This window comes from Olea europaea, chromosome 12 (assembly GCF_002742605.1).
Source record: "Olea europaea var. sylvestris chromosome 12, O_europaea_v1, whole genome shotgun sequence".
Lineage (NCBI taxonomy): Eukaryota > Viridiplantae > Streptophyta > Magnoliopsida > Lamiales > Oleaceae > Olea > Olea europaea.
Genome location: NC_036248.1, coordinates 14,972,092 through 14,995,286, shown reverse-complemented (window position 1 = coordinate 14,995,286; position 23,195 = coordinate 14,972,092). Strand labels below are relative to the sequence as shown.

Here is a 23,195-nt window from a genome sequence, read left to right as displayed (position 1 = left end):
AATTACTAATCTGATTGAAACTAAAATTATATTAATTAATCAGTTTTTGTCAATAAAATTAACTAATAAAATAAATTTTAGATCAAAATGCGTAAGAAAGTATAAGATAGTTTATGCTCATTGAAAAAAAACAAATCATTTTTTTTTAAAGTATATCATGTCATGTTAACTTTGATTTTCATTTTCTCTTCTAACCTATTGCAACAATATCACATTGCCCTCGTAAGCAAGATGTTCTTGAAACAAGTGCGTGACATTTTTCGACTATGTGAGACTTAATTTATTATTAGATAATACCAATATTTTGAAAATCGATCAGGTTATCGACCCGAAAAAGGTGAAAGATCAAAGTCAAAAGCTTCAATCGGGGTCGAACCGGATGCAATAAATATATACAAAAATAATAAAATAATATGAAAACAATAATTTTTTTTTATTTTTCATATTAATAATTTGTTGACATTTTTATTATACCACTATCCCACATTGAAAGTTTATAAAATCATTGGAAAGAAGTGAATCTATGAAATGCACTATCCCAATTTGGAAGTTTATAAAATCATTTGAGAGATGTGTATCTATAAAAAGAGCATTCATCCAATATTTTTCTATGGGCCTTTGAATTGTTGTTTATGAGGCTCATTTATAAAGTTGAAAATTTTTAAAATTTAAACAAAAAAATTGGGAAAATCACAAAATCACGACTGGTTCACCGGTTTAGGTTAAATTGATCGGTTCGGTGGGTTTTTAAGCGGTTAACTAGACATAACTGACCCGATTTTGGGCCCGATTCCCAGTTTTGCCAATTGAGCCGACCGGGCCAGGTCGATTTGATAATATTGGATAATACCGTTATTCGGCGTACGTATTTTAATTGACGTAACTTGGAAAACAGCACTATATATTTTGGGCCACTTGGAAATATATGATCCCTTGTAATTGGAGCTTATGTGAAAATGGAAAGAGGAGAACATAAGTGGGGATTCATTATTTCATCATTGATAACATTCACTCAAAATCACAATTTCTAATTATTTATTCCTTTCCAGTTTCCACTAATTTTGCACTAAACAAAATGCTTCTACACGTGGTCGCAATTAAAGTGACATCTAAACACCTATTGTAGTCTATTTTTGTAGGCCCAAACTGTTAGCCCATCAGTGGACCCCAAACATCGAGCTCAATATCCGACCCGCTTTGAAGACCCACCACATAACCCCCGAGAGTCTCAAAACACTTTCATAATCAATTATAATAAAACAAAATTGTAATAATAAAATATATATATATATATATATATGGATTTCCCTTTTCATACCATGAATAAATAACGATACTTGGACGCTACACAACACGACATTACAAAGCCAAAGTCTTTGACTCGACCCAAAAATTACATTAATTTAAAAAAAATTAATTCCTTAAATAAATCAAATTATATCTTGTGGAAATTGGGAATCATGGCTACGCCTCTTAGTCTTTGATTGTGCTAATATTAAATAATCCCCAAACTATTGAAATCCAAAATGTCATTTTCTTCCATACATGGCAAAGTTTTAATAAAAGTTTGTGTGGTTGAAATGTGTATATTCCATGAAATGTGATTAAAATTGAACTTTGACGAGTTAAAAAATTGTAAATTTTTATTAATGAACACTAAATATTAGTTCACGAAATGATATTCATATTTTCAACTTTTGTAATGTACGAGGAATCGAATATTCATAAAATTATTATCAAGAAAATGTTTAAGATCTTGTTTTAGGCTAATTACATCTAATTAGCCACGAGGATTGTGTATGGCCTGCCCATGTGAAAATAATTAGGTTTGAAAATTCTTGTATCTACATCATTACAAAATAAATATTCAAGATTACTATGTGATTTTTACAATCCAAATATTACTTTGTGATATGGTTAATATATTGGAAAATACTATATATCCAATTTAGACTCCATATATTCTTTGTAATTGAAATTAATTTTTTAATTATCCTAAAATTAAGTTGGTCATTTATTGCTTTTTCTAAACCATTTAAAAATTAAAAAGCAAAAAAGAAGAAGAATAAAGCTGTAGAACCTGGGATTAAATCCCGGTTCCAATCCCGGGGCTGAGGTGGGCGGGCCCCATGAATTAAAGATCAAGGGTCGAGGTGATTGTACCTCGGCCCTGGAGCCAATCTCGGGTTTTAAACTTGGGATCTGAAGCATCTCAAAAAAGAAAGAAAGAAAAAACTTCATTGGCCAAACTGCAACAAATACTTTTTGGGAAAAGGGAAAAAAAAAAAAAAACAAGCATCATTCTCTTCTTCTTCTTCTTTTTCGTGACATAATTTTTGATTTTAGGACTCAATAATTTTCTAATTAACGACTCAATAATCCATACAGATACACATAATGTGCAGAAACATATGTTCATGTGCCATCTATTTTGATTTATAAAATTTTGGTAAGTAGCATGTTTGGTGGCACATATATAACTCACAATTGATTATTCAGTATGATTGAAGTGGTTTATATATTTTTTATTTTACCTTATTTTTAACAGCATATCTTAAATAAAAATAATAACAAAATAATTCCTAAAATTATATCAAATACTAGGTAAGGGCTGTAATTTCCTCATTAACATTTCATGGAACAGTTAGGTAGTATTTGATAGCCATTGAAATATGGAATTTCAATTTCATCTTCCACTTTATCCTTGTTTGATACCCTTTTTTTTTTTTTTTTTTTCTTAATTTTTTTTTTTTTTTTCCTTCTTAAATAATATTACGTGACAGTTATCTTTTGATTCATTTATAAATGAAAGATATGGTAAGCAATGGCGAATCCAGTACCTACGGCAGCACCTGTTGGATGGGCTTGGAGCATTTTTTTTTTTTTTTTTTTGCAATGGAAACAAATTCTAAAAACTATTGTAAAAAAATATTTTCCTTTAATTGATAATTTTTGTGTAAAATAAGACCAAACGAACACTAAAAGATAAATGATTTTTTGATTTTTTTTTTTTGATTTTTTTGATATATTGCAATAGGAACAAATTCCATCTCTAATATTAGTAAATTCTATTTCTTTAATTAACAATTTTCATGTAAAACAAAAACAAACGAACACCAAAAAATACTTTTATTTCGACATTTTTCACCTAAAAAATTATACCAATCAAACATAATAATTTACAATTTTTAGGAAAATAATTTCTAGGTAATTTAATTCCCTGAAATTCGTTTTCTAGGTAATTCAATTCTATTTTTGCAATCAAACGGACCCATAGATGAGTTTGGGGGCAGATTCCTCCTCACATGCCCTGCCCGAATCTACTTAATTATAATTTTTAAAATTTTAATTATAAAAAACTGGGGTAATGGGCATGTAGATTTTGCAGTTCATAATATGGACAATAATGTACTTGTACAAGTCCTATCTTTCTTGGTACAATGTATTTGTATTTTTTGAATAAACAATTTAAATACTTAAATTGTGAAGGAGAAAATAAATTTATTTATTATTATTTTTTTTTTTTAAAAACATGGCATGTAGATTTTTTTATAAATGAATTTGTTTATTAGTTTTTATCTCCTCTTTTTTCCGTTTGCATCATTATCCCCTTTTTAGCCCTAAGAACAAATTGCAATGTTGATGATTAGAAAAGCCATACGAAAATTTTGACGTTGGCAAAGGCAAAAAATGTCGGGTTAATATCGATCCTGGGAGTAGGTAGCGTTAGGCACTAAGCAAATGTCCATTTTGACTATTGCAACAAAACCCAATGTCCCAAAGTCAATTTAGGTCTTCTCTTTGTGGTCATTACAACTACTTTTAAACATAATGACGTTTGACTTTAAGAATTAAGATATTTAAATCACGCTCGATGCGTTAAATTTAATAGAACTGTACATTGCTAAAGAATGGGTTTGTGTTGTATTTAAAGGTCGTTTGGTAGCATTTTACAGGGTTCAAAAGTAACTTTTTAGTCTCGAAAGAATTGTTCGACTTTTCAAAAGTCATCTCGAAATGGTTTTTCATAAGCTAGGGCCCCATTTTGACGGTCATTTTTTTTTTTTGGGAAATATGAGTTTTTGAATAATAATTTTTTTGAGAATGTGTGATTAAAAAATAGGGAAAAATTTTGGAATTGCGTAAAGAATGTTTTATTGTGAAAATATATGATTAAAAATGAGTATGAAAAAAGAGTTTTGAAAAAATAATTATCAATCGGGAACTAAATTTCCCATAAAAACCAGCCAAATGGTCATATAAGACTTATTTGTTTGATTTATATCATATTTAATACGTTAAACTAAAAATCACTATAAAAGAAAACAATATTCTTCACGTTGTTTATGAAATGAACTTTGAACACTTGAATATATTGTTTTTACTCCATCAGAAGCATCAAATTGATCATTTGTGTATTATTAGTTTATATTCAACAGAGCTTTATTTTGACTGTAATTTTTTATAGTTAAAAATTAAACCTCTAATTAGTCGGTCGTTATACTCAGTAAGACACTAAATTCTTCACCTTAATACAATATTAATTAAATGATATATGCTCTATATGTTGTTCGATTTGGAGGCATAATGCACTCTTGTAGTCGCGTTTACTCTTATTTGATAAGCGCATCTTTAGAGCATTTCTAAGAGATTCTCTATTTTTAAATAGCATAATCTGTCATTTTGAGAACATCTATAAATTTAGAGAGTTAAAATTTCGAAATACTCCAACAAACTCTTTATATTTAACACTTAATTTTACAACTCTCAAAAAATATTTATTATTTTTCTTTATCTTTTGTTTTAATTAGCTTTTCTTTAGATTATTTTATTATTTTCTTATATTAAATATTGAAATACTTTGAATGCATTTAATTATGGAGAGTGAGTTTGGCTCTTCAATTCTTTAAATTAAAATGTTAATTTATAAAAAAAAATTTGGAGCATAATTTTAAAGATTGACTCTTTAATATGAAAAGCATCTCATATTTAAAAGGCTTTCTAAAAATGTTCTTAATATTATATTTCATTTCAATGATTCTGAATGTTAGAAATAATCTTAGTGGGTTTGGTTTGAAAGTAAGTGGAAATGTGAATGCTTGTGGTTGAGATAGTCAAACCCAATGGGATACATTTCTACTCGGGATAAAGGATGACAACAAATATGCCTTTTTCTCAAGTGTGCTTTCTTATTTAACCACTTAATGTTGGAACAAAAAAACAATGAATTCTCCACTCAATTTCAATATGATTGTTCTTGATAGGTACATTTTTCCATTTAAATTTTTGTCTTATACTGCATTATTAAGATGTCATCAAATAGTAAAAGTTCAGAGTTCAAAGACTATAATGACGTAATGTTGTGCTTCACTCAATATGATTAATACGTATCGAACAACCAATATGTTATAGTTTCTATTAGAACTAATCGCTATCACGTGCATTGTATGAATTTTACGTTTATCGTATTTTTATTAGTGTATGAATTTTAATTTTTTTGGAAAGTTTTTGAAGCAATATCTAAATATATTTCCATGATAAAAGAAAATAATTGTAAATTATTTTTACAATTGCATGACAGTATGTTATCTAGAAAAAATATGCTTGTATATTTCATGTTTGAATAAGAAATATACAAACTATTTTGCTTGTATTTTTTGATAGTGTTAATATAATTGAATTGAATGTGAAGATTATATTTTTAAATTTTGTGCAATTCAATATTGTAAAATTGAAAAAAAAAACTCTCCGCACAGTGCGGAGAGAGTTGAACCAAATGCGGAGTAAAAATAAAAAATAAAAAAAGGTGTGTAGAGAAAAAAATCTCCGCACAGTGCGGAGAGAGTTAAACCATGTGCGGAGAGTTGGCAAACTCTTCGCATAGCGTGGAGTAAAAAAAATATTTTCACACAGTGCGGAGAAATGACAAACCAACTCTCCGTACAATATGGAAAGAGAAAAAAACTCTCCGCACTGTGCAGAGATAATTAATCTCTTCGCACAGTGCGAAGAGTTGGTTTGCACCATGGCAAAACTCTCCGCACAATGCGGAGAGAAAAATACTCTCCGCACAGTGCGTAGAGAGTTGAATCATGTGCGGAGTAAAAAAAAAGTGAGGAGAGAAAAAAACCTCTCCGCACAGTACGAAGAGAGTTGAACCATGTGTGGAGAGTTGACAAACTCTTTGCACAATGCAGAGTAAAAAAAAAAAACTTTCTGCATAGTGCAGAGAGATAACAAACCAACTCTCCGCACAATACAGAGAGGAAAAAACTCTCCGTACAATGCGGAGAGTTGTTTTCAAATTTCTTAATTACAAGTCAAATTTCAATATTGTAAATTTTTCGTAAATACAACGAAACAGAGTCAAAAAACATGGCTCAAAATCAATTATATCTTCTTTAAATTTCAGTCATAGCTCAATTTCTAAGCATACAAATCATATTTGCGGTATTGGAAATGAACTTTCTCGTGATTCATACAATGAAACAATATGTGAGTTTTGCAAAGAAGGGGATATTGATAAATATCATGACATTGCTTTCACAAATAGAGGCTCTAGAGTACCACCCAAATTCAATATTTTACACTTGCTTGATAACAGCTTTTGGACATTAGAAGGGGATACAATTTTCAATTAAATTATACTTTCGGTTTGTAGGCTAGGAATTAAAGTGTTCAATACATTGCTCAAAAGTTGTTTGACAAAAGGTCTCTTGGAACTTGCAGATAAAGTACTGAGAGTTTTTGTTTTTCTCTTCACATTGTGCAGAGAGATAGTTTGTCATCTCTCCGCATTTTGCAGAGTTTTTTTTTGTTGCTCACGTGTAGATATTTTTTTTGTCTCATGGAGTTTTTATATACTAAAATTATTATTATTTTTATGTTGTTGGCATGATATGTGTGTAAAAGAATATTTGTTAATCATCGTATTTATAAACAACTTGTCGTATTTGCACCTTACGGTATATACTACTTACAGTATTTGCAACTTACCGTATTTGCAGCCTACCATATTTAAAAACAATTTACAGTATTTTCACCTTATTATATTTGGAGCTTACCGTATATGCTGCCTACCGTATTTGCAACTTACAGTATTTTTATATATCGATTTTTGCACTTACAAAATACCGAGAATGCAGAACATTGTACATTCATTTACCAAACCGAATTTCAAAAAAAAATTCAGATTTTTATTTTTTCAACATAAGCATTAAATAAATGTTAAATATATATGAAACACAAAATATAAATGCATATGAATATGGTGCTCAATCTTCAATTTTTTAATATTGAATTACACAAAATTTAGAAATATAATCTTCATATTCAATTCAATCATATCAATACTATCAAATAATACAAGCAAAATAATTTGTATAATCTTGTATATTTCTTATTCAAGTATGAAATAAACAAGTATATTTTTTTAAATGACACAATATTGTTATACAATTGTAAAAATAATTTACAATTATTTTCTTATATCATGAAAATATTTCTAAATATTGCTTCAAAAACTTTCTAAAACATTAAAATTCATACACTAATAGAAATACGATAAATGCAAAATTTGTGCAACGCATGTGATAATTACTATGTGGTGAGTTTTTTTTTTTTTTTTTTTTTTTTATAACTTCGCAATGTACGGAGAGTTTGCCAACTCTTCGCACTATGTGAATTTTTTTTTTTACTCCGCACTATACGGAGAGTTCGCACAGAATGTCGGAGATTTTTTTTTTTACTTTGCACTGTGCGGAGAGTTGGCAAACTCTCCGCACATGATTTGCCATCTCTCCATACTATACGGAGAGTTTTTCTTCCTTTTTTTCTCCGCATTGTGCGGAGAGTTTTTTTTTTTTTTTTTTAAAGCTAATGTGCGAAAAGTTTTTTTTTTTGCTCATGACAGTTTATATTTACTAAAATTATTATTATTATTTTGGCATGCTGTGTGAAAGAACATTTATTTGACATAATCATTTTTTTAATGTTAGTGGGATGATGTGTGGAAGAATATTTATTTGACATAAATAAAATGAAAAATAAAAAATGACATCATGCATAATAAAATTGAATTTATCTACAATTGCATTAATAGTAGACTTCTTTCCCTTTTTTATTAGAAGTTAGATATAGATGGTTTAGGCTACTATTCACCAGCCTTATTTTTAAAATTACATATATTTTTGACTATATAAAAGTTTTAATGAGTACCGTCGATCACTTTTATAGCATTTTCAACCAAAATATTCCGCTTACATCTAAATTGTAATTAATATAATATTTTAGATCATTCTTCACAACTTTTCATATACCATAAATTTTTAATCAGTATTACTAATTGAAGTGACAATTTTCATTCAAAATTTAGAGTTTTATGCAGAAATCAATTAAGGAAGTAAAACACAAAAAAAAATTTGTGTTAAGAACCATGCTAGTCACACAACTTTTGGTCAACCAACAGTTATTTGGATAGAAATCGTTCGGAGTTTCTTTAGGCACATATTTATTGAAAAGTTTGAGACATAAGAGCATCTCTAAAACTCTCTATTTTTAAATAGTATATCATATCACTTGGAGAGCATATATAAAATTATTGAGTTAAAATTTTAAAGTATTACATGAGCTCTTTATATTCAATACTTAAATTTTACTACTCTAAAAAATGTTTATTATTTTTCTCTATCTTTTATTTTAACTATTTTTTTTAAGATTATTTTATTATTTTCCTACATTGAAAATTTAAATACTTTGAATGCATTTAATTGTAAAGAGTGCGTTTGACTCCCCAAATTTGGATAGCCAAACTAACTTTCTAAATTAAAATGTTAATTTAAAGAGTTTCTTGGAGTATGATTTTATTGTTGAATCTTTATAATAGATAGCATGTCATTTTTAAAGAGTCTTTTAGAGACGCTCGTAGGACATTTGAATTTGAGATTGGTATGAAGGCCGTGTAGAAACTGCAGCCCTGAACCATCTACTAAAATAGTCAAAACAGTGGAAAAAAACTTCAGTCCAATATCTTAAATCAAAGCCGATGGCTCCCCCTCCATCTCCATCCACACTATCTCCCTCTCAATTGAAGTTAGACAATGAGCACGAATCAAAGATACATACTAAAGTCAACCAAAAAGACGTGCTGGTGCAAGAAACCATTGAAAAGTTCCCAATTCACTCTCTACGACCCATTGAAAAATTCGATTATCTGATCTCAATTCCATTCCTAGACTAGAAAATACGTTAATCAATTAAGAATCATAGTGACCATATTCTTGTAATTGAGCTTCATTTTGACGAAATTATCGATACCAGCAGTTTAATGTGTCGATTCTTCGATTTGTTCTTGTCGATCAACCAAATTCCCAAGAAGGGTCTTTTTTTTTTAAATCATATATTTCATTGGACTGGAGGTAGTATTAATGGAGATGGAAGGCGACGGATAAAAACACAGGCAAGTAACAGGCGACGAATCTTAGAAGACACGTTGAAAAACTCGTCCGATCTATCACTATTGCAGTGGATGAAGGTGACGGAATCACCATTAAATATGAATGGGGCGTAAATTTACCTTTTTGGCAATGAATGGTGTTTGGTTTTGGTGGAGTGTAGGGCAAATGTAAACATACCATTTTATCCTTTTAATTTAGTCAAAATTAATGAAAGTCCATTTGTTCTGGTCAACTAACAATTAAATGATTGAATCCATTCATTTGTCATTGTTCTACGACAAAATGAAATCAAACGATTGAATCCAATCATTTGTCATTGTTCTGTAACAAAATGAAAGGTTCAGAACTATGAGTAAGTTTTATAATTAAATGACTCGTTCTATTCTCTCTCTCTCGCTGAGCCTATTACTTAGCATCATCTAGACTAGTGCTGTACTATTAGTGACGCTAAATAACATTATTTATTGGACACTATTAATGAGTTCTATCTGTTATCACACGGACACAGCTCTTTTCTTCGTTTCCCGCTCTGCTCTTATATAAGAGAGCTCTGCATTGAGCTGTCTCTTTAACTCACATTGTTTTCATTGTGCTCTTGGCTTGTGATATAGATACATTGTGTATTATATAGAAAGAGAGAAAACAAGAAAAACTTGTGCAACAATGGCGGTTTCTCTCAGAAGTATCATTGTTTCTTCATTGCTGAGTGTTCTGCTCTTTGTCAACGTAATTGCTGGGAGAGAAAGGTATTTAATCGCTTCCTCACATTGTAGAAGCTGAAACTACGATAATCAATTCTCTTAAAAGAGTGATACTATCTCTAGAAACTGAATAAAATTGTTTGATATTACTCATTAATGAATCTCTGTATAAACCAATTGATTGAATTCTCACGAGTTTTTAGTGTTTTAACAGTTCCGAAGAATCTTATCAGTTAAAGAGCTTAAAGAACTCAACAACGGCGGAAAGGTCAGTTACTTTGCATAAATTGTTTCAGTATCTCAGTTTAAATTTTAGATCATCTACTCTGCTTTAGAATTTGAGGACAATCCACTTGCATTTAACACCGTTAATGGAGATGATTAGAACTTGAAGACAATCCGAAACTGCAGAGATCGGATCTGAAAATTTATAGTTCATCACCGCTGGATCACCAGTTTTGATTAAAAAATATCCCAGCACCTAAGGCCACCTCTCACCCAGTCAGCCTACACCAAAATTTGCATCATTTTGTATCAAATTTTGTATCAAACTAAAAATCATCTACAACTCATTAAACCAAATGAACAGTATTTAATCATTAGCTTCATTTTTTTATTCTCGACAATTTATATAGCTAAAAAATTATTCATTTATTTAATTTACTACTAAAGAAATTATAAAATACAATTAATAAAAATACTATAACTAAGAAAATATTAAATCATATTATTAAAAAACAACGTAGTACATTTCCAATTCCGATATTACGATACGCCGACGGCAACAACAACAACAACAACAACAACAATAATAATTATTAAATACCCTTGATATCGTTTGGTGGCAAGTGAAAAAAGGGCAAAAATGACTTTTACCAAATTTGTTGCAATCCAATGCTATTCACTTGAACTATTTTGCAATTGGAGTGACATTGCACCAAAAATTTGAAAATTGGTATTTTGGTATTAGAGTTGGAGTTATCCCTGGATTCTTACACTGTTCACAGTAGAGAAGTATTTCTCCTGCAAGGTCAGAACGGTAATTTCAGTATAGGAACAATAAAGGCGTTCTTCTGTCCGTCTTCTTCCAGTTCCTAGCCAATAGCCATCTCTCACTTGACATTTATAAATCATAAGCTCCTTCAATGGTTCTTTGCCTCGAAAATCAATCAGGTGAAAATAAAAAAGATTAGAAAAATCTAGGAACTCGAAATTAATTATATAAATCTTTTATTGTTTCCTTGTTTAATTCAATGCTAATTATAAAACCGATAATAGCTGTTATATATGTTTCTTGATTTTTTATTTTTATTTTTTTTATAATGATTTTAGGTTGACTAAAGAAGTTGAATTTAAGCATGATCATGCCGTGGATGATCCAGAAGCAGTAGCTTCCATGGTTGATATGTAAGTTCCTCTTTGTTATTAGATTTATAATTTTCTCAATAACGATATTTCATTAATTGATACAAAATTACAGAGGCAACATTTATTCTTCCCATTTAGGGGTACTTAGTGCGTATCCCTTTCTATTATTGAATTTTTTCTTCTTTATTCAACAACTCGTTTCCATTAATGAATAAAAAATGTTTGTTGTATATTATCATTTATTCAATCTTTTACAGATTAATGAGGTATCGAAAAGAAGGTGAGGTAGTTTTTTTCTTTTTATTTGGTTGATAAGATTTTGATCCAAAAAAATCTTGTCACATCATATATTGATAAACAAATCTGTAAATGATAATATATATGTAACATAATCGTAAATGAATTTATTCTTATCTTACCAACAATATTACATTAATTAAATTACAATGGCTTAATCAAAATACATTCCACGACAGAGTGTGGACCCATTAATGATCCTGTTATTAGCTACCTTACATGATCCGTACATCACCTCTCGTATAATTCAACCCCAGTGGCCTTTAATGTGCGGAATTCTTCCACCCAACTAAAATACCCACTTGTACTATCATGTTAGCAATCTTTAGGAATTAAATGTGCCCATGTAAACGTATATTCAAGCACGTCCATATTTCGCTAATTCGTCATTAATCTCTATATTACAATAATATTTTAAGTTTTATTATTTAGAATCAGTTACGTCAATCTTTTTTGTCATTTTATTGGTTTTGTTTTATTTTATTTTATTTTTTCACTTTGAGATGCACGAGTTGCTAGTAAAGGATATTAGATATAACCCTATGTTTGGCCCTTATTTTTTCAAAACTTGTTTTCAACTACACGCTTTCCCTTAAGATAATTTTACACGTAAGTTGAAAAATTTCATTCTTTTTTAACTACATATTCTTCAAAAAATTACTATTTAAAAAAAATTTTTCCCCAAAAATGAGATTAGAATTAAAATGTGTTGTACACTTACAGCCCCCTCACTGTAGAGGGGGCTCACGCCCTTTTTTTAATCGGCAGCCCCCCCGTTGGGGGGGGCGGGGGCTGTACACGGTGCTGTGTGGACAGCACTACTGATGAGGTTAAAATAGGGAATAGATTCTAATACATAAAAGGTGGGGCCCACGATTAAAATAATTGTGGGTCCCAATGCATGGCTGTAATTTTACAGCACTTGGGTGCTTAACAAATATCTTTATTTTTTAAAATTAAGTTTATCATCTGTGAAACCCTGATCTTCATATGGAATGACATTTATCTTTTTTTTATTTTTTGTCCTTGTTTCTGCTCTTTCGATTTTACAGTCAAAATTGGTACTGTAAATGTAACGGAAGACCGCCTTACGGAATATTGCACATGCTATGTGACGGACCCTTTTCCTTCCCATTCCCAGTTTTAAATTGTGGTCTGTCATTAAAAGTTAATTTGTAAAAAAACCTTCTGTTTTATTGGTCAGGTGTCTCCAGTAAAGCTGTTATAAAAATGAAAAACTTATAATAAAAAGATTCATCATCTCCAGCCTCTTAGCGAATCCGCCTAATTTTGGAAGAATAGTAAGTGCCAAAAAAGGCTTATTTGTCGTAAAAATTATCAATAATGTTAGTTAGATCATTGGTATAATTTTTGAGTTGACACATCAAGCAATTCTATAATTTGTATAAAGCTAATGGTACATAATTTAGTGTAATGAAGGGTGTACACCCTCTCACATGAGAGTGTGACCCACGTGAATAAAATATTCTAGTGGACCCCACCACGTGAGAGGGTGCACACCCTTTAGTATATCAAATTATGTACACTTAGCAAAACTCCTATAATTTATCTCTAATTATACGAGCTCTCCTAAGAGGTAGTCCTATTATTATTAGTAAAGAGGTCGACCTATTATAATTATTATGATTATTTTTATTATATCACTGATGCTAGTAATTTCTGTATTTAATTTTGGATCATTTTTTCACCAGCCTAAGCACATGCCCTTGTTGCGAGATCCGCACAGCAAGTATTTAAATTATTTCTGTCTTTTTCCCCTCTTATCCATGTTTCACGTATAGCTACTCTGGCTTTATATGCCCACACACATTCTTTGTTGGATTTTGAGATATATATACTTTATCACGTTGGCCTTTGCCCCTTACTTTAATTTGCATCTGTAAATCCGTAAATATATGTGTTTTGACGTCGCTTATAGTGATGGCAACGGGGCAGGTTCTCGTCCCAACCCCATCCCGTCCCACTATTTTGGGGTAGTTTTTTGTCCCATTTAATTTTTTATTTTTAATTTTATTATTATTATTATTATTATTTACACATTCAAATTCTAGAGTTATACTATTAAATTATAAAATACAAATTCAAAATTTAAAAATTCAAAACAAATAATGCTAAAATTAACATCAATATTCAAAGAAACACTCGAAAAAATAATATCCAAAAAATATTCACGGGGCGGGTCGCCCCGCCCCTGTGACCCGTGACGGGGTGGGGAATTATGCCCCCCCCATCAACCTGTCGGGGCGAGGCCCTGTCGAGGCAAGGTGGGTCGGGGTAAATTGTCATCTCTAGTCGCTTACATGGAAATTACTAACGAGAGCTACTACTCTACTTTTTCTTCACATGAGTAGGTATAATAATCTGACCATTGCCCCCCTTAAAATATTTTATTTGATAGAGGCTATTTAAAAGCTTAAATTATTGGACAAAAATACAGGTACAGTCCCTGCTTCACAGGGTCTGTATAGGACACACACATGGAGGGTGGGTGGAGTAATATTTTTTGCCAATATTTTAATCACATGAGGTGTGAGTGTTCTGTAAAAATTTTGTAAACCATGCCTCTGTATGTATGGCATTTTCCTAAATTGTTTATTGTTAAGATAGGAAAGGTAGATATAACAATGATTCTAATCCCAAACTCCTTGAGCTTTTCACTACCTATGTCAATCCTAAGTTAAAATTAATATGTTTAAAAAGCATATGTTCTAATTTTAACATTTTAAGGATTCTTGCACAACTTTCATTATTGAGATTCACTAGTTCATGCATCTTATATTCTCATTCAGATAAGAAACATTATCTTTTACATCTGAATGGACAGAGGACGAATCACAATTATTTTTTGCATAATTATGTATGTTAGGCCAAGTAAATTTTGTTCTTTCTCCAGCCACCCTGGCAAAAAGGGTATAACCTCTAAAAGAACCAGAATTTGATATTAGATCTAGCAGCTAGCCGAACTGACAGGGCATGACCTTAATAAATGACGCTTGTCTGTAGAATAGTTACATTCACCGACGCCATTGGATTTAATCGACCAACCTCTTGCACTTATTTCCAACAGCAGATTTTACAATAAGATTATAGTTTCCGTATGGACCGTATAAATTGTATCTTTTTCTCTTCTTCACATTAATTAATTTGCCCTTGTAATTCATTGACTCTCAAAGAGTTGGGCCTCCTATTAATAAACTCGACCTTGTTGAATTAGACTATCAACCACACACTCTGTGAAGCAGTGAAGTCTAAAGTGAGTTAGGCTGACTCGAGTCTCAGCGGCTCGTCCAGAGCCCAAATATGGGCAGGGTGGCGGCTGGCCCGTTTCAAAATCTTGAGCTTGTATGCCCATGCAGCCCCATCCACATGGACTCCAAAAATTAAAATTTGAAAGAAGTGAAAATTACATGGTTAAGTGATTTCAAGATTTCAATTCATAATTAAGAGTTAGAAGTTTTTCTTTCAAAAATCAAATATAAACTTAAAATTCTAAATATTAATAATAATATCATAAAAATTATTTTACATATCCACCTACTACCCTCTACCCTCCCAAACCCAAATCATTTTCCAATATCTTCTTCTTCTTCTTTCTCTATACTATATCGATGCCACTACCATTCGTGGTGCCACCATACCACAGCGCCACCAACGTTTGCAAATGCAGAGCATGAAGTTGATGTGACGATTCTTCACTTCGATCTAAAGTATCAAGTTCGCTATTAAGATCCTACGATTTTGTACTTCGGTCTCCCTCTCCATCGCACGTAGCATCACCGTCAATCTCTTGTCTTTCTCTTCGCTGCAATCATTGTGCGTGGCTGCGAGGCGTCGATCACTGTTATAGATCGTGGGAAGCGTTGTAGATTGGAGCATGTGAAGAGAATGGTTGGTTGTGGTTTGAGATGGTTGTGGTGATCTGCTAGAGAAGAGAATGGATGGTTGTGGTTGCAACAAATTGGAATCAGAGAAGAGACGAGATGCCTGTTGGGTGTGGTGACTATGGTGCAAGTGGATCTATGAGATTTTGTCACTTTTTGTTGGATTCAATTGATTGGTTTTTCTAGGTTTTGGGGTGGTTGTTGTTGTTAGTGGCAGATGGATCCGACGATGTTGGTGGTGGCTTTTGGCATTGTTGGGGTGGGGTGGTGTGGTAGTGGATCTAGTGCTATTGGCAGTGGTGAGGTGGTGGTTGCAAACCGTTGGGTGCAAGTGGTGTCGACAACAACGATAGAATGTGACAAAGAGATGGTGATGGTGATCATGGCTGGGGTTGTGATTGTGGACTGGTGGCGATGGCAATAGTGGTCGTGGCGGCGAAGGCGACGTGATGGTAGGTTTTGAGATTTTTTGGTTGGTGGTGGTGGTGTGGTAGAGATGATGGTTTTGATTCTTAGTACATGCAGTAGTGATCCTAGTGGTGGTGGGGCCATGTTGGGTAGGAGTTGTATAAAGAGGGACTGTGACTAATTTTTTAGTTATTGTGACCAATAAATTGGTTAATTTGTTACCAATAAATAATATGTGACCAATAATTTGAGATTGTAACCAATAAATTGGATATTTGTAACCAATAAATAATATGTGATCTAAAAATTAGAGTTGTCATTTATAAAATTTGTGATTTGTGATCTATAAATAAATTTTGATCTATAAATTTTTTGATTTGTGATCGTAAAATAATTTGTAATAGCTAGGATTTTTGATCTATGACCGAGAAATAATTTGTCGTTAGTTAATTGGATAATTTGTGACCAAATAATATAGAATTATGACCTTAATACATTAAATTAATAAAATATATTTTTAATTAATTATTTCATAAATAAAATTTAATTAATATTTGATTTTTGAAATTTGAAAACTTGTTTTTTAGTTTTGAAATGACCATAATTTCTTAGATATGAAATTTTCAAAGTAAAAATTTAAAAGAACATTAAATACAGCTCGTAGACTCGATCTGACCCAGCCCAGACACCCTTGGATGGGCCTATAGCCCAAGACGGGTAGGAATGCCTAGAAAATTTGACGGGCTAGTCTAGGCCCGTAAGAAGAATGTTTGGGTCCCTTTACTTCTGGCCCGGTATGCCTGAGTCACTACCGCGATCAAGTAGTCCATTGTGGAAGTTCTGCATTTCAATTACGTCATTGGAATTTCGTAATATCCCTCAATCCTCCTGGGCAACTACTTCCCGTAGGAAGCTTACCTTGTCTTTCTATATTTACAATTTAGAATATATCCGACCCAGTTAATTTGGTTAAAAACTAAAACTATCTAGCTAATGAATTGTTAAAAATATCCAGGACTATCAAGAACAGCACAGAGAGGAGGAAGTTGGGATTCTTCTCATGTGTAACGGGAAATCCAATTGATGACTGTTGGCGTTGTGACCGCAGTTGGATTCACAATCGGAAGCGCCTTGCCGATTGCTCCATTGGCTTCGGACGCAATGCCATTGGTGGCCGGGATGGCAGATACTACGTTGTCACTGACCCGAATAACGATGATCCTGTTAATCCTCGTCGTGGCACATTACGCCATGCTGTTATTCAAGACAGACCACTATGGATCGTGTTCAAAAGGGATATGGTGATCACCCTAAAACAAGAGCTAATTATGAACAGCTTTAAGACAATTGATGCCCGTGGTGCCAGTGTCCACATTGCAAATGGGGCTTGCATCACAATCCAATTTGTGACTAACATTATTATCCATGGTCTTCATATTCATGACTGCAAACCCACCGGGAATGCAATGGTTCGAAGTTCACCAACTCATTATGGTTGGAGAACAATGGCTGATGGTGATGCTATATCAATTTTTGGTTCAAGCCATATTTGGATTGACCATAATTCTCTGTCCAACTGTGCTGATGGACTCATTGATGCTATTATGGGATCAACTGCAATTACCATCTCAAACAATTACTTTACCCACCATAATGAGGTTGGTTTTTTGAATCCCTTTGCTCAAATTTAATTAGTCTTATCAAATAACAAGTACTGAATGTATAATTACAGGTTATGCTATTGGGTCACAGTGACTCGTATGAAAGAGACAGGGTTATGCAGGTGACCATTGCCTATAACCATTTTGGAGTGGGTCTGATCCAGAGACTTCCAAGGTAAAATATAATTGCCCTTGTTTTTTTTATTTATTATTGTGGTCAAAATCTGGCAACCATCGACGGTCTTGACAAATAACTCGTAAGAGGGTTGAAAGCGTACTTTGCTAAAAGGTAGCGGGGTACTCCTTTTTTGTTAACAAAATAAAATAAATTTCTGTACAGGTGTAGACACGGATACTTCCACATTGTTAACAATGATTATACTCATTGGAATATGTACGCCATTGGTGGAAGTGCAAATCCCACCATTAACAGTCAGGGGAACAGATATCTTGCCCCTGTTAACCCTTTTGCTAAACAGGTTAGTTCTACCCTTTTATTGAGTTGGTGTCTCAATAATGTACAAGTGACCCTATTTTCACATCCCATATTACTTTTGATGATATTGCTTCAAGTAAGTTAATGGACTCTAATGGATTGCACGTGACAGGTAACAAAGAGAATTGTCACTGGTAATATGACTTGGAGACACTGGAATTGGAGATCGGAGGGTGACCTGATGCTAAATGGTGCCTATTTTACTCCATCTGGGCGTGGAGCGGCGGCCAACTATGCCAAAGCATCAAGTTTAGCAGCCAAATCCTCTTCCTTGGTAGGAACCCTCACCGCTGGTGCTGGTGCTCTTAAATGCCGCAGGGGCATGCAGTGTATCTAAAAAATTAAAATCATGATGTTCAAGGAAAAAAAGTAACCAAACTTTTACTTATCCCATGAATTCCCATATTAGTATAGTAAATTCTAGAACTTTTAATTTTATCCATTTTCTTTTTGGTCTTTTTTGATTATCTCTCTCCCTTTGATGATACCTGCCTGACAATCATTTCACTTTTCATGATATGAAACCCAATCACAATCATTAGGTGAGACGTATCTTCTTCGCGTTAGCTGTACCTTGAGTGCTAGGATAGGGTCAGCCTCTGAGTCCCCGTCGATCAACCCCAGCTCCAAATATTTGATATCTCAAGAAATGGTGTTGGGACACACCTCTTTTTTACTTTCAATAAATCCCTTTTCGTCTCAAATCTCTTGGCCTCCATATTTATCTTTGCCACCCTACCTTTCATGGGGACAGAATCTCGCTTTCCCCTTCACTTATTCCCTCCTTTTTCATTTAGTCCAAGTCAAAACATAGCTTGTGCACAACCGAGGAACAAACAAAACTTTCAGCTCCCAAGAGTCCAAGACTCTCTGTAATCAACAGTAGTATTGTGTAATTATGGTTTATGTGATTTTATGATTCCCTACATGTTTTACTTTTTGAATAAATTATTGGATCAATATACTCTAATATTACATAACGCAATGAATTTTTCTTCTTTTTTATTTAATTTTATGCTGAAATTAATATTGAAGTTCCACAGCCAAAAATAAATGCCATCTCATGTGAAATGATGGGTCGACGAATAAAGCCCCCTGTCCCGACTTGGGGACAGGGTTGAGGCCTGGCGCCCCTCCAATAGGGTCCCTGACCCTGTCCTCAAGCCGGACAGGGAGCAGGGTTGTGGGTTGACATGTGATCAGGATTAGGCATTGCCAGACACACCATTTCTTTGCCACTAGATTGTATTGCAAATTTGCAGCCTGCGTGGCATGTTTGGCTAAGCTTATGATAAAAAATTTCCCCCGAATTTTTTTTTTTTTTTTTTTGATCTACAACTCCATCTGTTAGCTTATTCAATTTGAACTCGTCGCTCTTATGAAATGTAATTCTTTTAATCAACCAAGTTCATCGACTCATTCAAATAAAAAAGTTTGCAGCAATGGAAATCTAAATTTTGTGAACGCAAAGCCCAGTTGTAACGAAGGGACCTAAAAGTTGGCAACAGTGAAAAACGCGGATTTTGTGAACCCAATGGAATTACTATTCTTACAACCAATTCGCAAGCAAATTCGATCAAAAACCTTTAAGCATCATTCACCAAAGCTCCATCCAATATGGAATTTTTGCATAACAAAATCAGTACCTAAAATCAAGTTCCTAAAGTAACAGTTGAATCCCAAACAGAATAATGTTCTATGGGGATCATCCCCATGTATGTGACAGTGATGTGGAGTGAAATAATAAAATCAATTAAATGTGTGAATATGAGATTATTTTATTGAACTTATCATTTAGAATGATGTTATCATCTACAATTTGAGGATGATCAAAATGATAGAGTAATTATATGTACAAACTGGAGACGATCCCGTGTGACGAGGCAAGTAATGTGAAATAATGAGGTAAATTAAATGTATGGATATGAAACTTAATTAATCTTAGCCCCTGTTTGGTGAGGATTAAACTTAGATTTTTAATAAATTTTGATAAAAGTTGATAAAATGTGTGAGTGAAAAGTTGTGGATCTCATGAAATATATTGTTAAAATTAATTGTTGACTTCTAATCCCTACGAAACATGGGCTTATGATTTAATGTTACTTTACATGAAGATCATCTATAGGTCGAATATATAAATATATCATTTTGATCATCTCTAGGTTGTAATAGCATTACTTGACCAAAAATGTGTTGGGCTTTTATCTTGGTATCCAGGTTCTAGGCGATTATGCTAGCCCAAGTGGAGCTTATATCCATTTATGGGTGTCTTCAATTAAGATTTTGATGGATTTTAAAAGATTATAAAAAGATGGTGGCTCATATGAGCAGATCAATTTTGAATCCGTATGCTTATTTATTAAGTCTTAATCGGATCGAATCGCTCGTTTGAACTTAACCTGGCTCTGATATCAGATTTGAGGTTCAATCTTAAAAGATCAACTTTTTTAAGCTGAATAGTCCAAAACTTTATAAATTGGTCTATATTTCTATCTTTAATCGATGTGAGATTTTATCTCTAAACATTCATAAGTTGATCAATTTAAAGAAGCGGATTGTGTCAGGTTTAACTCTACATATATGCTACCTCTGTTAGCCGACTTACACGGATTGTTTTTAGGATTATTTTAGTGATATCTAAATGGTTCAGAAGGTTGTCCATAATAAACACCCGATGCCCCCCCACAGGCGCCCTCCAATAGGGTGGCAACTGGTGTCTATAGAGACCCTTCGGTACATAATGATGCACCACGAGAATAATCATTGTTTTTAATCATTCTTGAAAAGTAAGCAAATTATTGGGTTGAGTGGCCTGCCTGACCCAAAAAGGGGACAAGCTAGCGACAAGTGTGGATCTTATTAGATATATAAATGAGTCGTGTCAAGACACGTCAAAGAGGGTCAATCGTTACTTAGACTAGGTGTCTTGCATTATTGCTAATGGTTGGTTTGCTCATTTTTCCGGATTGATTCAATATCATCTTATTTGATTTTGACTTTTTGAGAATCACTTTTTTGAAATTCATATTAAATCACACATTCCTTTAATAAGATAATTTTCAACGTGAATTCATAATTTTTCTTACTTTTTATTCACATGTTCTTCAAAATAATTGCTTTTTACAAAATTACTTTTCAAAAGATCAATTTATTTTACACAGTCGGGGGAGAGGTTAGAAACAGAAGGACGCAGCATCATATGCATATAATTATTGAAGGCCAATCAAGATCATATCATACATATCATTCATCATGTCATTTTTAGCTTTTTCCTTGGCGTTGAGACAACGTACAATTGTTATGACCCACATAACAATAATTTATGTTATATTATTTTATTTTCAATGAATTTAAAGTTGGTTTATTTCAATATGCAACACTTCCAAAGGTAATAACCTTTGAATAGTGGCTTTTCATTTTTTACTCTATTTGTCAAATACTAAAAGTTGCTAAATGGTTATATTTTATATTCAATTAAAATTAAATATTAATTTTAATCACATATTCACAATTACTCTTTTTTATTGATCAGTAATCACACATCTCGTGACTTCTAATATTATTCCTTTTAAGAATTACTAATAATTTTACCCGAATACTGACTTTGAATTAGAAATTCACATAATTCTGAAATAATTATAAAGTTCATGTTTTTACGTACTGAAGGCTTTGTGCAGTCAACACACCATTGGGGCCTATTCAGGCTTTGCTCGAACAAGCATGTCCTCGTTCAAGAGAATGACCGGCAAGAAATATTATCCGACCGGACGCACACCAATTTCGATCGGTTTCTGCACATTCCGTGGTCTAAAGTTGCCTCCATGATATGTATCCTTTCGATCGTTTCAAAATATTTTCTAGAGATAATATGAGGGACTCTTTTTCCATTAATGGACCATATCAAAGACGTCCCTTGTGTTTTCAAACATCACATAAACCTCCCATCTAGGCTGAAATAAATATAATTTCCTTCTTTGTCCTTGACTTTATATTCACTTCCGTCTTATAAAAGTAGACTTGCTTTCGTTTTCAAACATATTAAGAAAGCATAATTGATATAGTTGAAAGGGTAGTTATATTCACATCAAATAATTTTATAAATACACCACATTTTAATAATTTTTTAAATGATATTAACCTTTACTGACTAAAAGAGATCAAATTATGAATATAAAGAGCAATCTAAGTACTAGGAGGTAACATTATTTATGTTCATTATTTCAACGTATCAACTGCTACATACCCCCACCCCTCGTGTATTTCTATAAAATGAGAGATGCAACTTCCATCTAGTCTCAAACTAGGAAGGATAACCCTTAGATTAAGAGAAAAATGGCAAAGTTATGCATAATTTTTCTTCTTGCTCTTGTTGTAGCTCATGCAACAGCAAGAGTTGTGCCTAGCGACAAAGGTCTGAATGAGCAGAAGAACATCCCTACATTCGGTGGCACTGGTGGTGGTTTGGGGGTTGGAGTAGGTGTAGGTGTCGGCATAGGCATTGACGTTGGTGGACTCGGCGGTCTTGGGGGTGTTGTTGGGACAGGTGGACTTGGTGGTGAGGGTGAAAATGGTGGCTTGGGAACTCTAGGCGGCCTTGGCGGTGGTGGTGGCAGCAGCGGCTTAGGTGGAAGTGGAGGTGCAGGCGGTGACGCCGGTGCCCTACCATGCCCTTGAAGTTCAGTAATTACCACAAACGTTGGCCTTTTATGAGTTCAAGGTTGTTGTATTTGTTGTTGCTTTGCTTTACTTTTGTCGCCTGTTAAAACAGTGTCCAGCGTTGCCTTGTTTCATTTGTACGCATGCCAATTGAGGCTACCAAAATAGGTTCGATAATCTTCAAATTGAACTTTATTATGTTTTTGGTATTAAGAACAATTTTTTTTTCTTTATTTTGCGAATGAATCAAT

The 23,195-nt window shown here is 32.9% G+C and overlaps 2 protein-coding genes across 2 annotated transcripts; both read left to right on the top strand.

Moving 5' to 3' along the window:
* The first annotated feature begins 9,966 nt into the window (after positions 1 to 9,966).
* On the top strand, positions 9,967 to 19,284 carry LOC111405818 (probable pectate lyase 8). Its single transcript, XM_023034874.1, has 7 exons — positions 9,967 to 10,201; positions 10,371 to 10,424; positions 11,489 to 11,563; positions 17,147 to 17,789; positions 17,864 to 17,967; positions 18,133 to 18,271; positions 18,401 to 19,284. Exons 1-7 carry the CDS (start codon positions 10,119 to 10,121, stop codon positions 18,623 to 18,625), a joined length of 1,323 nt encoding a protein of 440 aa, XP_022890642.1. The 5' UTR covers positions 9,967 to 10,118; the 3' UTR covers positions 18,626 to 19,284.
* A 3,221-nt stretch (positions 19,285 to 22,505) lies between these two features.
* LOC111406992 (glycine-rich protein 5-like) lies at positions 22,506 to 23,163 on the top strand. The gene has a single exon (XM_023036337.1). It carries the CDS (start codon positions 22,621 to 22,623, stop codon positions 22,960 to 22,962), a length of 342 nt encoding a protein of 113 aa, XP_022892105.1. The 5' UTR covers positions 22,506 to 22,620; the 3' UTR covers positions 22,963 to 23,163.
* Positions 23,164 to 23,195: the final 32 nt, after the last annotated feature.